The sequence below is a fragment of the Augochlora pura genome, chromosome 3 (assembly GCF_028453695.1).
Source record: "Augochlora pura isolate Apur16 chromosome 3, APUR_v2.2.1, whole genome shotgun sequence".
Classification (NCBI taxonomy): Eukaryota; Metazoa; Arthropoda; class Insecta; order Hymenoptera; family Halictidae; genus Augochlora; species Augochlora pura.
Genome location: NC_135774.1, coordinates 24,071,454 through 24,087,167, shown reverse-complemented (window position 1 = coordinate 24,087,167; position 15,714 = coordinate 24,071,454). Strand labels below are relative to the sequence as shown.

The 15,714-nt window shown below is 40.6% G+C and overlaps 1 protein-coding gene across 1 annotated transcript in view; it reads right to left on the bottom strand.

Annotated features, from left to right (window-relative positions):
* The window catches only part of Sol1 (CUB domain-containing protein Sol1), an 802,928-nt gene that overhangs the window by 417,239 nt on the left and 369,975 nt on the right, over positions 1-15,714 (bottom strand). The window contains exons 7-8 of the mRNA XM_078176633.1: positions 5,444-5,655; positions 3,294-3,371 (exon numbers count right to left, since the gene is read on the bottom strand). Of these exons, the coding sequence (XP_078032759.1) occupies positions 3,294-3,371; positions 5,444-5,655 (290 nt within the window). The remainder of the gene's footprint in view (positions 1-3,293; positions 3,372-5,443; positions 5,656-15,714) is intronic.

Sequence of the window (15,714 nt, the reverse complement as noted above, 5' to 3'; positions counted from 1 at the left end):
GTAAGCCCGGGGAATTTATTGCCTCGCGGACCCGCGCGCGCGCGCGTAAACTTCGCCCGAAATTCTTCGCCGACGATGGAAAAATTCGTAAGTCTTCGAAGTTCGATTTTTAGTGCCCGGCAGTTTATGTCCACGGAAAACAAGGAGAGCGCCGACTCTATATGGTCGTCGCGTCCCGACGACGTTTCGCTAGACGCCGCGGCGAGGGCAAAAGACGAAGGGAGAGCATCACGTGTAAATATCGATACGGACCGTTGAAGTTTCGGTAACTCGTAGGGCTCCGCGCGCACAAAGGCCCCGGATCACCTTGTACTTGTCAGCCGAATAATTTAGTTCGACGTCCCCCCTCTCGACGCTCCCTTAATCTGAGGAACTTATCTTCATGAAAAAGATATAAAGTTGGTGCGCGCGGCCCCGCGTGTTTCGCGGCGGGTACACGTCGTCCCCCGGACGGTTGATGACTCCGAAAGTACACACCGAAGTTTACGCGAGTCGGCGGCGAAGTTGTACATATCCGAAGAACTCCGAGGGAAATCATATCGTTGCCGGGTACGTCTCTACCTGCGTTCCAGCAACAAACATCAAAATAATCTGTTTGAATAACACCGACGACGGCAGCGGCAGCACCCGCCGTCGTTACAACGTTTATTTCGGTGCTATCCTAAGGGTTAAAACTTTGCCAGGCCGATGTAAAATTTTACATCGGTTCGATAACTATTTTATTATATGCGCGACGATGCGCCCGGAATCGCCTCGCAGGCGGCGTAAAAAAATTTCTAGCACTTATTGGAAAGCTCGAGTCCCGCGGAAACGAGTGCGCGTAATTCGCTAGTTTCGCTCCTGAGAACCGTACCTCGCGAAAATTCTATCGATCTTGCGGCTACAGCGCGAGCACGGTTTTTCTGCGGGAACTGTAGCTTGCGAAAAGCGAGGAATGGTTTTACGGAATCATTGAGGATGTTGATAATACCGCGTTTGTTGCAACGCTGACTGTGCCACGTTAATTGGCATATTAATTGTAATATAACATAATTTGATATTATATCATAATTTTATGTTATATTATAATTTGATATTATATCGTAATTTTATGTTATATTATAATTTGACATTATGTTATAATTTTATATTATATTATAATTTGATAATAATCCTAGGTATTTGGTGTAAACCGGGGGGAACATTCTTTGGAAAATAAACTAATACATTATAGTTTAAAATTCGTTTCTTGTACGTACATATTTCTGATTTAAATATGCTATTGGTCAGGGGGCGTGGCCAACCTCCCAGTAGTATATATATATCGACATCAAATAAATTAAATCCACTTTGCGTATATTAATTCATGGTCTGTTCGAAAGAATTTATCTTAACCTTACATAACCGTAATCCTTTGCACTCGAATGGTAACTCTGAAGCACCACTATAATTATTCTATTACGTTCCAAAATAATTGTTTTAACAATAAAGCTTAGATCTAGATAATTATTAAGTAGTAAAATTTGCAATTGGAATGGCTTCGAGTGCAAAGGGTGAATATGGATAAGCTTGTTGAGAAATTGTTGAAAAGAAATCATTGTTGAATAATAAATGTAAGTCTCGATTATTAGGTATTCAATTTCAGTAATTATAGATTAACATACTTGGTACGCGCCATTTACTTAACCTCACGTGTAATGTTACTTAACCTCAACTTTAACGCGTAATTAAAAAGAACAACAGTATTATTACTGTCGAAGTTTGTCTTTCTGTTCCAAATTTGTTGCAGAAGAACGTCAAACGACTCTCAACAAATTAATAACAACAAATTGATAATAACTTTCGATAATTAAATATTTTGTCTTTCACGCGTCCTTGAGATCTGTACAATACGTTGTAGAAACATCTACAATAAACAACGAAGTGTGTATGCGTACAGGCACTTCAGGCATTAATCTATTAATGAAGTAGTTATGAAGTTTGTCCCATAACGCCACAGCTGGCGTTGTTAATTTTCATCGTGGGCGTAATACAAATTAAATGATCAACTACGGTGCGTCACAGTTTCGTTGTTGCTGAAATGAATTCCTTCGCTTGTACATTTTATAAAACACTAAAAATTGTATAATTGTAGGAGAAAGGGAGATGTAAATTTTAAATGTATGTATACTTTGTTTGTCGAGCAGGTTTTACGACGATATTTTTGCTGTTTTATCACTTCTCTGCATTTAAACGAACGCGAAGAAGTGAGGATGCAAAATTTGTAATTGAAACGATTTGATTTTATAGATAATAATATTGAAATTTTGCGAAGTGCTGCAATTTCTGATTTTTGCTTTTGAAGTGAATGTAATTAATAGAAGAGTAAGAATAATTAATGAAAAGTAAGAAAGTTTTGTAAATATTTTGAATTAACCCTTTCCACTCGAAGTTATCTTAACTTAAAATCAAGAATAGTTCTTTTTACATAAGGTATTTCTTTTTTGTATAACTTAAGGCACAACAAAGTCTTATGACTCATATAATATTAATTACGTTTAAATACGAAAAAATTTACTAATGCAAAAATTAATTTAGAACAATTTTAATTTACAATTTGGCGCCTCAGAGGCGTCACTAAAGTGCAAAGGGTTAATTACAGTGCAGCATCGCTTCAAAACTATTCGCATAAATTGTTACATCCACTCCCAATAAAAACTTATACAAAATTCCCCAATAATTCTGATTTTTGTTGAGAATCATAAACCACGTTGCCGCGCACATAAAAGATAATTCTGGAAAATGCAGGGCGCAAGCACTGACCGATTTTGATTGAAAAGGCCAGCAGGCTGCCGCGAATAGGTTCCCCCACAGTATAAAAGGCGATCACTGGTCAGCCACACCTAAAGTACCGTTCGAAACTAAATTCCACGTATGCAGCCATCATACCGCACTTTCAATTCATTTGATCGCCCGGCAATCGGTCTGTTTCGGATCGTCCCCTGAAAAGCGGTTTGACAAATCGCCGGAACGGTTTCGGGACCGTCTTTTAATCATACAATCAAGGATACCATTCCCCCCTCGCGGCCGGATCGAAAACATTTCGTCCGGGGAACCTGGAGCCGGTGAAACAGCGGCTAATAAATTGCCACCCCTCGCTTTTTCTTACTTAAACATTTGTCTTGTCCCCTAACCTCGCGCGGAATCAATCCGTTGGATTATCTGCGAGACGGAGTCACTTACGAGGCGAATACTCGGACGGTAGAACGATAATAGAGGAGGAAATTATTGATTGAGAGGGATAATAAATCGTCGGCGTAGAGTGATATACTTACTGGTAGCGCTGACAGCTGGTCCGATGACCGAGTACTTGGGGTTACCGGTAACGGCCCCTGGGATGACCTTGTCCAGCTCTGAAATACATTATTGTAATTATCCTCGGAATATACAGTGCCGTTAATTACAGTTGGGAGTCGCGTGCGTGCGCGCGCGCCCCCGAATGGAACACGGCCAATTTACCGTAGCAAAGGATCCCCCGTTCATGATTTATCGGCCCCATAAATAGCCGGACGCTTGAACGCCACTTATATTTCTTGCCCGCTTTCGCGCGACATCCAACGCGAGCCCGGAATTCTGATCGTTTACGAGATCGAACGACTCCCGAAAAAAAAAACCAGCGCGTGATTAACATCGCCGACGCGTGGCCGGGATGCCGGATCGATCCCTGACAAATCGTTCGTTACGACCGTCCCCGGGAACGCCTGGAGGGATCCATCTAATTAGGGGCGCCGCGCGTCGCTATCGACTGAGCGATAAACGCTCCCTGCAAGATGGCGGCGGTCGACGGTGGTTGACGGTGGAACCTCGGTGTTCCGCCTACGCCACGCTGGGTACATCTCGGCGAAAGCTCGCGGACCATTTATCCGGGAAGATAACTCGTCGGACGAGTTACCAGAAAAACCGTGGACGCGTCGGGAAAGGCGGCGGTCTGCTTTACCGACCGGGCACGAAAGATGCTGGAAAGCTTCCAGCGAGCTCTACTTCGCGGAGCTTTCCGGACGCCTCTCGGTAACGAGTATCCGCGAGGAGCTTCCGTTTCGTTTTCGGCAGGTGCCTGCCGTACCGACCACGCGACGAATTTACGAAAAACGGCGGGACAGACTTGGCGCAAGGCGAACGGTCAACTTTCCCGAACTCGTTTTCTATTTTAGCCGGTCCCGAGCAGTTTCGTTTAACTGTTTTCCGGTGAATTCGTTTACGAACTTTCCGCGGAAAGTAATCGAAAAAGTTCGCCCGCCGTAAATTGTCGCACTTTTAGCGACGCAATAAAGACTTCTCGCTGGAAGTTACTCTGAATGGGGCATAATTAGAGCCGGGACGGTCTGCTTTTAGCGAATTCCCTGGGATCTCGGAGACCGTTGTTGCGTGCGCGGTTTGAACGGTTCATTCGATGCACGAAATTCAATAGTCTTCGGTGAAATCTGCTACTATTGTGAAACGTTCTTTGGTTGTACAGATTCAACGATATTATGTTAGAATTCATTTTCACAATGACTACTTGGATACAAGCAGTTTGTATCTTTCTATAGCGAGGATAAGTTGTGCACAAAAAATAGAAAAACTCGGGCGGATTTAATTTCGTTTTAATTAAATTTTCAAGCTGAGTTCTGTCGCCATTTTTATTGTAATATATGTTAGGATTAAATAATGTATTTCATTCTTTTCTACTATATAAAATAATTTACACAGGATGAATTTAAATAGTATAATGAGAAGAAGTCAATCATTTACTTTTGTTAACCGTTTGTTACTCCTTTTATATTCGAGGACAAGAAGTAGTATCGACATGTCATGGTCAGACACTGTCAACTCACTACTATTATTTCTCTAACCTAATTTTTCTCGAAAACCAAGCCTTAACCCTTCCGATACGAGCACTCTGTTCGCCCTGACACTCTCTCTATTAGTCCTCCTTTATATAAAGATTGTCCCAAGCGTTAAATAAAAACTGTGCTCAATAAAACAGTATTTTTCTAAACAAAAAATGTTGCTTCCAGCTTTGATATTAAAAAATATAAAATTCTATTATTTATATCGGTCGTCACACGAATACCTGATATATATCCGGCACTCGTACCGAAAGGGTTAAATGACAAAATAATTCTCCTTTTCGTTTCACTTTTCCATCACCATTTGCTACCCACCCGGTACAACGTCAGAAACTCCGAAACATAAAACGCGACGGCGGCCATTTTGATCTGGCCGACAGTTTTATCGTTATCACGGATAATAAAATCGCATCGGAGCGGATTAAATGTCGGAAGTCGGTGCATAAATCGCGACAATTCCGTGAAATGATTCGTGGTTTCGATGTAGGGCAAAGAAGTCGGCCGCTGATGCGAAATTAGCGAGAGAGAATATAGGGGGGGAAAGAGTGTCGGCGAATTTTCATAATGCCGGCGGTTAATGCGATTCGTTTACCCACCGGGATGCGGTGCATCGTCCAATGGCTGGAATTGGAACATCGCCTTGAATCCCTGGCCAGGCCACTCCGAATTAGCGACGAACTCGACGTACAGGTCTGGCCCCGTGCTGAGTACTTCTACTTCCGCTCCTTGGTTGCAGAGCACGGCTATTGTGGGCGCCCCTGTATCCGTTCCGTCGTGCACTCTGATTAAATCCGCTCTATTCAGGCAACTGCAACAGGATACCTTTCGTTAACAACGACAACTTATCGGTATATTACCCTAGGCGGCCGAATAAGTCGGCCGGCAGCAGCCGGGGCCGACCGCCGGCATTGTGACCGTCGCGCGTCGAAAACATCGATCAAATCAAAAAGTCTGGACAGGTGTCGGGACGAAGGTAGATCCGAACCTACCGCACCTGGTTTATTTAACGCTGCTTATTTTATTTTGAGATATTTCGTACTATATAAATCACTGAAATAATTTTTTGATTAGAAGTCTGTCGATTTTATGGGTTCAGGAAATGAATAAATAGCTTAACCCCTTCAGGGATGAATTTTTATAGTAGGGAACAATTTAGTTCACCTCTTAGCTACTGTGGCCGCCTATAGGTGCTTAGAAATTTTGCGTTTGCAACACTGAAAGCACCTATAGGCGTCCTGACAATTTTATTGATAATTATTCCGATAGATCTCACCACTGTCAGGCAAATGGCGCAAATGTTATGTAAGATTTTGTATTTACCAATGTTTATTAAATTAAATCATACTTTACTAGATTATTAGATATGTTGTGAAAAAAGCCTTACTTTAATATTAAATGTTCAATGTTTACAGTAGCAATCTTGTTCAGAATACGAAGAAAGAAATAATATTGTTTTAATATAGTGAAATTTAGTTTCTTGATCATTAAGATATGTTTTCATGAAAACGCAACTCTACTCAAACATTTGCCGTTCTCGACGCACATCGTAACTCAATTCTTGCCGTATGGTAAGGTTATGTGCGTATCAAAGTCTGCCGTAGTCAAGGGGTTAATTGTTTCTTTTTTATTTATCATCCACCTCATTTCGTTCGATGAGGTTATGTTAGTATTACCGAGGAATTCCGTAGCAATTAATTTTCCGCGTTACCGAAACAAACGCGGACTAATTAATATCGGAGATGGATCAATTAAAAAAAAACTAAACTAATTACTAAATCTGGAAAACCGTCCGATACAATCGATACATCAATGAATGCTTCGAGCAGCCACGATTCGCGATACTCGTCCCTGACGCGATCACTTTTCGATATCGTAAATTGTTCGAGCGTTTCGATTTCCACGCGAAGCGTTTCGCCGGAACGGCTTTTATGGAACGGAACCACCCGGCGAAAGGAGAAGAAACCGTTTCGGCCGGTAACCCGGCATGTTGTTCCCCCCTCCCCCCCTCTCTCCCGGTTTCGGTTCCTCTTCCTGCGGATTCAGCGCGCGCGCGCGCGCCGCGCATTTAAGTTGCCGCTCGTCGAATCACCGGCAATGAAGATCACGGTTTATTTTATTTTGTCCCGGTATTTGGTAATGCATTCGGTCCCGGGTAATCCGTAGACAAGTAGGCGGAGGGGGGAAGGGGGGAGAAGGGTTCGCCGAAGGAACCGCGCTCGTTATGGAAATCCGAAAGTTCTCGCGAGTGTTACGATCCCCCGCGTGCGCTCGCGGATGAAAAAAATAAATGAGCTCGCCGACGTTGTTGCACGAAGAAATCCGTAAACGCTTCCGCCTGCGGAAAAATGCCTGGCGGGGAGAAGAGGGGATTATTGTTCCCGGGGAAATTCGCGCGGAGCAAAAAATTGTTCGATGCCCGCGAGGGGGGGGGGGGGGGGGGGCACGGCGACGCGAGGAAATTGTTCGCAGTTTGTTGCAACATTCGCCGGTATTTTAATTAAAACCCTTTGCCGTACTTTGACGAGTCGGACACGCGATGAAGATTTCTGGTAACAAGCTGTTAGGTGTGAATGTTCATCCCTTCCTTCAAGTAGGAATCAAATTTTATTCTATCTTGTCGCCCATATTTAAAAATTAACCTTTAAGTAGATGTTTACAATTAAAATTAAACATTCAAGTAGACGTGTGCACGCAATAAATATAAAATTTCTTTTCCTTTCAAGAAATCAATGCGATCAGAAATATTCGAATTATAGCAATTGTAAATGAGATGACACGGCAAAGGGTGTTAATGCTTCGAAAGCGTGATAAGGTGTCGCATTCGTAAGCTATTTTTGTAATAAGTTTTCACGCGTGGCTCGCGCTTTCGCATTTCTGCCGTGGATGCAGTTGTGTTCTCGTAGAATGATCTTCAAATTTAATAGAATTCTCTTTGGGCGGATTTTACTTTGACTAGCCGCGCGGCGGTCGTTGACGGACATGGTTTCTCGTAGGAGAAGCTGGAAAGAGTGGCGAATGACGTGCGGTAGAAATTAAGTCGCTTGGTAGTATGTTAGTTTTTAAGTGGTTATTTAACGTTCGGGGATTATTAGTTATTGAATTGCGGATTTTTATGCGAATAAAATTTGAGAAGAGAAACTTGAGAACAAAATTAAGTTTGATAAGGTGTTTTTCGTGTTTTAATCGTTTCAATAAGTTACACATTTTGGAGAGACATTTTGTACCTAACCTAGTCATTTTATTTAAAGAATGCAATAATTCTTGCAGTCTATTGACGATTTTAACACGTCAGGAAAATAAATAATGTTCTTGTAGTCGCGTTGCATTCGTTTTTTAAAAAACTGTCGAATATATCTCTGTTTTCACAAACGAACTATAATAAAAATCGCGAAAAATTTGAATACATTCAATCTCTCATGGTGCAATTTTCGTCAGCCGTTTTGAAACCTCGGTAGGTTTATTGTTAACACACTAAACCATCAGAGAATTGAGATTCCGTCCAAGACTCTTAAAAACCAGAAACATTATTCTACGCAGCGTCGCCTAGCGCGCGGCTCGAGTGCAACGAAAGCGGTTAGCGCGGAGGAGATTACACGGGGGCCACGATAAGGGAAGAAAAAAGAAAAAGAAAAAAAGATCTCGAAAAGAGCATGAAAATCCATATATTCATCAGAGCATCGTTAATCCCTTTTACGTTGCCGGTTGATGAACGAGTTCCACGGCGAAAAGGGGGCGGAAATTGAAACGCGCGCGCGACGGGTAAAACCTGCACGACGACTTTCCGGCCTGGCTTCATTTATCGACGTGTTCGCGCGGCTTCAGAAGAGTTCCCGTGCTCCCCCCCTCCCCCTCCCCCTCCCCCTCCCCCTCCTTGGCCATGAAGTCGATCCTCCTCGGCTTTGGAGTAGTCTGCGCGAGACTCCTACATACGGTCTCTCTCTCCGTGTTCCTCAAGGTCTGTCGCTCGGCGGAGGTGAGATAAATTTCCTTCGAGTGACTCGGCTCGTTGCGAAATCTCGCGAAAAAAGGGGGAGAGAGAGAGAGAGAGGGTGGGGCGAGGGTGGCCGAGGGTGAGCAGAAGAGGCGGCCGAGGTCGGCGTCGAGAGTGCCGACCCAGCCCGGGGTTAAAGGTGAGCCTGTGCGGAGACACGCCGAAGCCGCCGGCGAATGGAACCACGATGAAAATGAAGGAGAGAATGGGGCGGACGAGAGAAAGAGACGAGAGAGAGAGAGAGAGGGAGAGGGAGAAATTACTGGCGGTGGTTGTTCCATCAATAGCACGGTGATTCTCTTCGCAGGTGTACTAGAGACGCGAGCTACTTTGCTCAATTGAACGGAAGAGAATTACACCTCACGGTTAGCGGCGTCTCAGGCTGCTGATCCGATCGATTTAAAAGCTTGATCGATGATGACCACCGGATAACCTTATTGCTTCCACCGGCTGGCCAATTACAACAGAGAAATATTATCATCGGGAACGTCCCGGGGATTAACCCGTTTGCCCTCGAGTGGCGATCACGAGGCGTCAATCGAATCTACGATTCTGCGATTCCACCTTGCTTCATTTGTTTCCGTTTAACCCTTTGGATACGCTAGATTTTTATACGTACATGCAACACGTCATAATACAACTGCAATCTTTATTGTAAACTACGTGTGTGTATTTTTCAAGTTTACATCGAAATTATTGCAACACCGATTCGTACTACGCAGGATCGTAAACTATCGCAAGGCGATGGCTGTGTCAATTTTGACCCGAAGTATTTAAATCGTTCACTTAACCACTCAATTTGCGACAGTTAAATAAAATAAATTATTACGTTCGAAACAGAAGAAAAGCTGATAAAGCTGTAAGAAATGTCTGTAAGAATACGCTTTGAAAAATTGCTGAATAAAATTCGGAATTGTCAATTTTGACCCGAAATATTGGAATCGTTCACTTAACTACTCAATTTACGTCAATAAAATAAAATAAATTATTACGCTAAAAACAGCAGAAAAGCTTACAAGGCTGCAACAAATGTCATCAAAAATATGTTTCGGAAAATTGTCGAATAAAGCTCGGAATTGTTATAAACATCATTAATAGTACACTCGTAAAAATGATTCACCACCCGGAGGATCAATAATAATAATAACGATAATAATTTCTGATAAAATTTACCGGTTGCTTACAAGTGTTAAACACTTACTCAAAGTTGGGCGCCTGTAATGAACAATTCCCTCTGAACAACGTTAATTTAGTGGCCTTTGGCGCTGGCACGCCTCTGTAACCAAATTAAATCGCGATAATCCGAATTAAACGTTGATTTTGTTCGATGAACCTTCGGTGTGAGACTCAAGAGAATTCGAAATGCCGGTTCTGAGGGCGAATTATCGCCGAATTTCGATTCAACCCTTCGTGATGCTACATATTCTGTCTCGATTGCCGTGTACTGTTGCAATAATTCGAAGCCGGTAGAATTGTCAAGAAACGTGCATGTTGCTCCTGCATTTTGCGATTAACAAATTTTTATTTTGCTGTCGAGGTTACGTGATGTCATTTAATTCTTCTATTTATTTAAAGTAACATTGCGGGGTAGCGCGCGATGCAAAATAAAATCTTTTTAATCAAAACTATTCTTTGAAAATATTCCTGGCTTTTAAAATGTAACAAAATGTATACTATTAATATAAAATGTATACATTACATATTATCATATTAATACTTAATAATATAACTTATTATAGATCCTTAAACTAAAATGCAAGGAGTGTATTTAAATAAATGAATAAATACAATTTATACATAGTACTTAATAATATAGTTTATATATAATACTCAATAATATAATTTTTATATATTATTTAATAACATAATTTATATATAATACTTAATAATATAATTTATGAGATCCTCGGCAACCCCTTAGGGCTAGTTCTAAACTCGAACTCCATTCAAATTGCTTAAGAAATCATCAATCGACCATAACGCTATGCCCGCGATACGTTTCGCCCTAACAAATTCAGGTTACAGAGACTGAGGAAGATAAAGAGTCCCAGCGGTCGCGTCGAAACGAGTAGAACCATGAATTCGAAATTACGGATTGAATAGTTAACATTTACTCCGGGCGAGCCGTTCGCGTGATTATAGTATATAGAACGGATTCTAAACCAGAAGTAGAACGCGTGGTATATCGCATACAAGTTCCCACGAGTGTTCAGAAATGGATGTATCGAGTGGCTGACGGAGAGGAGTCTCTTGGTATACATCAGCCCCATTCAGGATAATATCCGAGTGCGTCTGACAGGCGCGGCTCAACGCTGATATATCGAGGCATTTCTCAGCGGTCTTCCTCGCTCTTCAGCGGAGTTTTGCCGCACAACTTTAGCTAAACGTTATCCGGCCAACGATTAATTAATTGAATCGCTCGGATTGTAACCCCGGCCCACGCGGCTCCGTTTCGCTCCGTTTCGGTCATTGATGCCGGGCGTCGAATTGCTCGAACTTCCGGCCTCTGTTTGCTCGCGATAGGATTCTTTAAAACATTCATTGCGCGGCTGGCCGTGGATGGTCTTCCCTGCGGTGAATTACCATCGGCAAATTAAATTCGATGAAACGTCTCGTTCGAGCAAGAGAATTTCGAGGAACGAAGAGAAAATTTCAGTCTTTAATTGACCGAAGGAAAATTTTAAAGAACAGCTGAGATCGTTAAATGTTAGTAACTTAATACAACCACAGTAGTATTAAAATTACGATCAATTGCAAAAATTATATTAACAAAAAAACATTTTAACATTTTAAATATTTTAACTTTAAAAAAATTATATTAACTTCTAAATGATGTAGATACCTTTCTGAGTAATTAGAATGCATTTACTTCTACACTAGGTTCACGTTAAGTATTGTACTCTTTTTGATAAAGTTATCGACTGGTTGGAAATTTAATTAATTTAATTGATTTAATTCTTCAAGTCTGAGAAATATTTTCTCGAATTTCAATTCTGTGTTCGTCAAATTTATTAAATTTTTTAAAATGTTCCTGTGAACCCGACTTAGCGAATTATCAATGAAATATTATACATTGAATGTTGGCTCCGTTATTGTATCACATCCAGCAAGTGATACAATAACTCATTGTTTCACATACTCGATTCTACATGAAATAATCATGTAGATTAAACAATGTTGATATCGTTATCAATGATATACATTGAATGACCATTATTGTACTCGACTAATAATTACTTAACCCATTGCACTCGAGTGGCGACTCTAAGGCTGCATTACATTCTAAAATCATTTTTACATTATCATATTTATTGATCTCTTAAAAAAGCTGTCATCGATGTACCTACTGTACGAGTCACAAAATTCAATTTCACACGCATGAAATGCAATAAATTATATAAAATAAAAATATAACAGATCAGAAAAACTGTATTGTATTTATAATTAACCTACCCTCGAGTGCAAAGGGTTAAATTATCATCTAAAAGCGGGACACCTTTAATCACGCTTAAAGTGACACGATATTTAACGAAACAAAATAAGGTGCTCCACGCCGCAAGAAGCATTGTAGCCGTCAGAATAAACTTTCCTTTCACCACCCCCGGGTCCCTCGTCAAATAAATTATGGAGATTCGCATTTGCATGACGCGGTCCAGCTGTTCGGCATTTAATTTCATTCGAATTCGGAGGCGCGGAAACGGAAGGGCGGAGGTGGCGCGGGGTAACAGGTAAACATTAAGTCGGACGACGATAATTCGATAGCGGGCTACCATCTAGACACCTTACCAATTTGGCGTTCCCCTTTATACGAAAAGTTCGCCGAGCAATGTAGAGTATCGCATATAATCCATGAAATCTAAAGTAGCTTCACGCTGCGCTACAAAAGTTTTAAGAGCGATAGTAAAGCGAGGCCACCGGGCCTGTCGGACGGAAACCAGATCCTTTTTGGAAAAGTTAGCGGACTCGCGTCAGGTCCGGAAAATTGTGAACGGTACGTAACTATTAAAGACGGGTACAAGAGAGAGTGGGAGAGAGAGCGGGGCCAGAATAAGGGGCACCATAAAAGAGAAGCTCGAAGCTGGGTGGAAATTAAATTTTTAGGCGGGGCGCTTTATACATACACAGGGAACTCGCCGGGAATACGAATCCTCCGACAACTGCTGCAAATAATATTATATTGTCTCCTTCATATTTTTGACAATACTATTGGGTTGGCAGTTAAGTGATCGCGGATTTTGTTGATAAATGGTTTTAGCACGTTCTCTTGTTTTATCAACGCGTTCAAAGTAATTAAGTTAGTTTGTTTTCTTGTTGTCTGGAATTTCATATTCAATTTAGTAAGAAAATTGTATCGATTAGTTATTTAGTTTCGTTTTTATCACTGTTTGAAGATGAAAGGACGCGAAGCGCATTTTAGACATATTTTATTACATTATTTTCAAAAAAGCAAGCATCGCAAGCAGGATTTTTATGTTATATACAGTATATTAACCCTTTGCACTCGAAGTCATTTCAACAGAAAATCTGAAATAATTTCTCTGGCTTCTAATATTTCCATTTGATATAACAAAGTGCATTCTATACACGTGTTTAATTATTTCTCATCATTCGTATCAATGTAACATAACCTTAACAATTTTTCTAAAATGCAAACTTGATTATTACAGAAATTATTTTGCAACGTGATAGAACAATTTCATTGGCGCCCCACAAGCGCCACTCGAGTGCAAAGGGTTAAAATGAAGCCTTGAAAGAAAGACAGCGTCAAAATTGAATAAACATATATTTTTAAGCAAGAGAATTGAATTTTTCTTCTTATTTTAAATCCCCAATTACTTTGTTGCCAACCCAATATATTGTTCTAGTTATATTTTAGTATACAGTATTTCTCGTTAATTACTTTATAGAATTCAGAATAAAAGCGACTTTTATCGAAAATATAAAATATTTATTTCATCGCGTAATACAATTGTTCTTTGATCGAGCGGCGTGCACCATTTTTCGGAGAATAATTGAGCTCTGATTTGTTTTATCGTGATTCCACGATTCCAAAATCTCAAATTCTCAGTTCATAAAGATCCGCGGCGCAACGAAAACATTCTAAAATTTTAATGCCCGTTCCGCCGCGGGTGGGCGAGCGAACACATTCGGAGAACACGGCGCCGAACGGCGAAACATTAATTCCAACGGAAACACGGCCGGGTTAATCGATTCAACGGAAACAGTGAAACGGACTCAATCAATTATCCTTTGTCGGGGGAGGGGGGGAGAGTGTTTGTGCTTCAGCCGAAAACTCGTAACGATGCGATATTAGGTCGGCCGCGCGCGCGCGCGCGGAACACGGAAAAATATGCGGCTCGCGCGGCCGGACTAATATTTGAGGGTCACAAATTTTCGCGTTGCTGTAATTGCTGGTTTTTGTTGGCTGCAGCTTGGATCGGCCATGAATCAACGCCGCCCGTCGATATAAGCAAAACGGAAGTAACCGGGACGCTCGTAAAATATTACGTGTTTCTAACAGGGGTCCGGCCACTCGGGCGAACTCGAAAAACAACCCGGTCTCGATGCGCGTCCGTTAGAAAAGATCTTCCGGTGTCCCGTGAAAAATCCCGCGTAAATGAGACGAGATAAAAGCTTTAACAAATTCTATAGGTATTAATGGTATTCGAGAGGAATTAAAGAGATAGGAGAAACATTGGTTATAGAACGATTTAAATAATACCAGTTTTGAAATAAAATGTCGAAATTCTTCCTTTTATTTATTATCGACTAACGCAAATACGGTTTTTTATATTCGTCAAACTTTATTTTATAAAAGTGCATTGATAAATGCACGTAAATACTAAATGCGTGAAAATTTGGTAAAACATTTTATTAATACATTGTCCGATTTTTATATATAAAAATAAGACAGAAAATGTTACATAATAATTTAAATAATTCGCAAATACTGTATAAAATTTTATACAGATTTCTATAACTTATAAAAGCGTGAAAATAATAACGAAATATTATTATCGTTGTTATATATCGTATGAAATAAACGAAACATGTATTTCAGACTTTCGCTCGATATTGCAAAATTACGAAGCTCCCCGTGTAAAACGACATGAATTGTTATTCCGCGAGTAGGAGAGCATTGTTGCGCACGTATTGTAAATATGTTGCATCCACGCTAAACAAAAGGTTCGCATAAATTCTTGATGGAAAATTGTATTTACGAACAATACCCCTAAGGCGTGCGAGCTGAATCCTGAAAACTTGTTCCATCCTCCCAGACGTCGGCAAAATATTGTCGGCGTGAAAGCCGATTATGCCTCTGACGATATTTCATTCTTTCTCTTCCCCTGTCTTGTTTTCGTATTCCGACTTGCGTAATAACATAATACGATTTCAAAGTTGTTCATTACTTGCGCCCGCATCGGAAATTATAGTCGTTCCTGGCTTCGCGGAGGTATTCTTTCGAAACGCGCGACGTGGATGATCTCAGAGTGCATAAAATACGGGAAAAATAATATAATACGTATAATAGTATAACTCGACCGTGATAGTGTAAGTGAAATAGTATAAAATGGAGATACATAAAAGTTATTTAATAAATATTATGGTGTAGAATGTTATTCAAGATTCTTTTATAAGCAAGTACTTACATTAAAGTGTGACAAAAAGTTACTTAATAAATTGAGAGATTTAGACAATTATCCAACATTTGTTTATTAGTTAACATATTCACTGAAGTATGTAAAATAATTTTATAATAAATTTAGTGATATAAAGTGCTATCTAATATTCGTTCATAAGTAAATACATACGCTGGAGTATATCAAAGAGTTGCTTAATAAATTGAGTGATTTATACTACTATTCAACATTTATT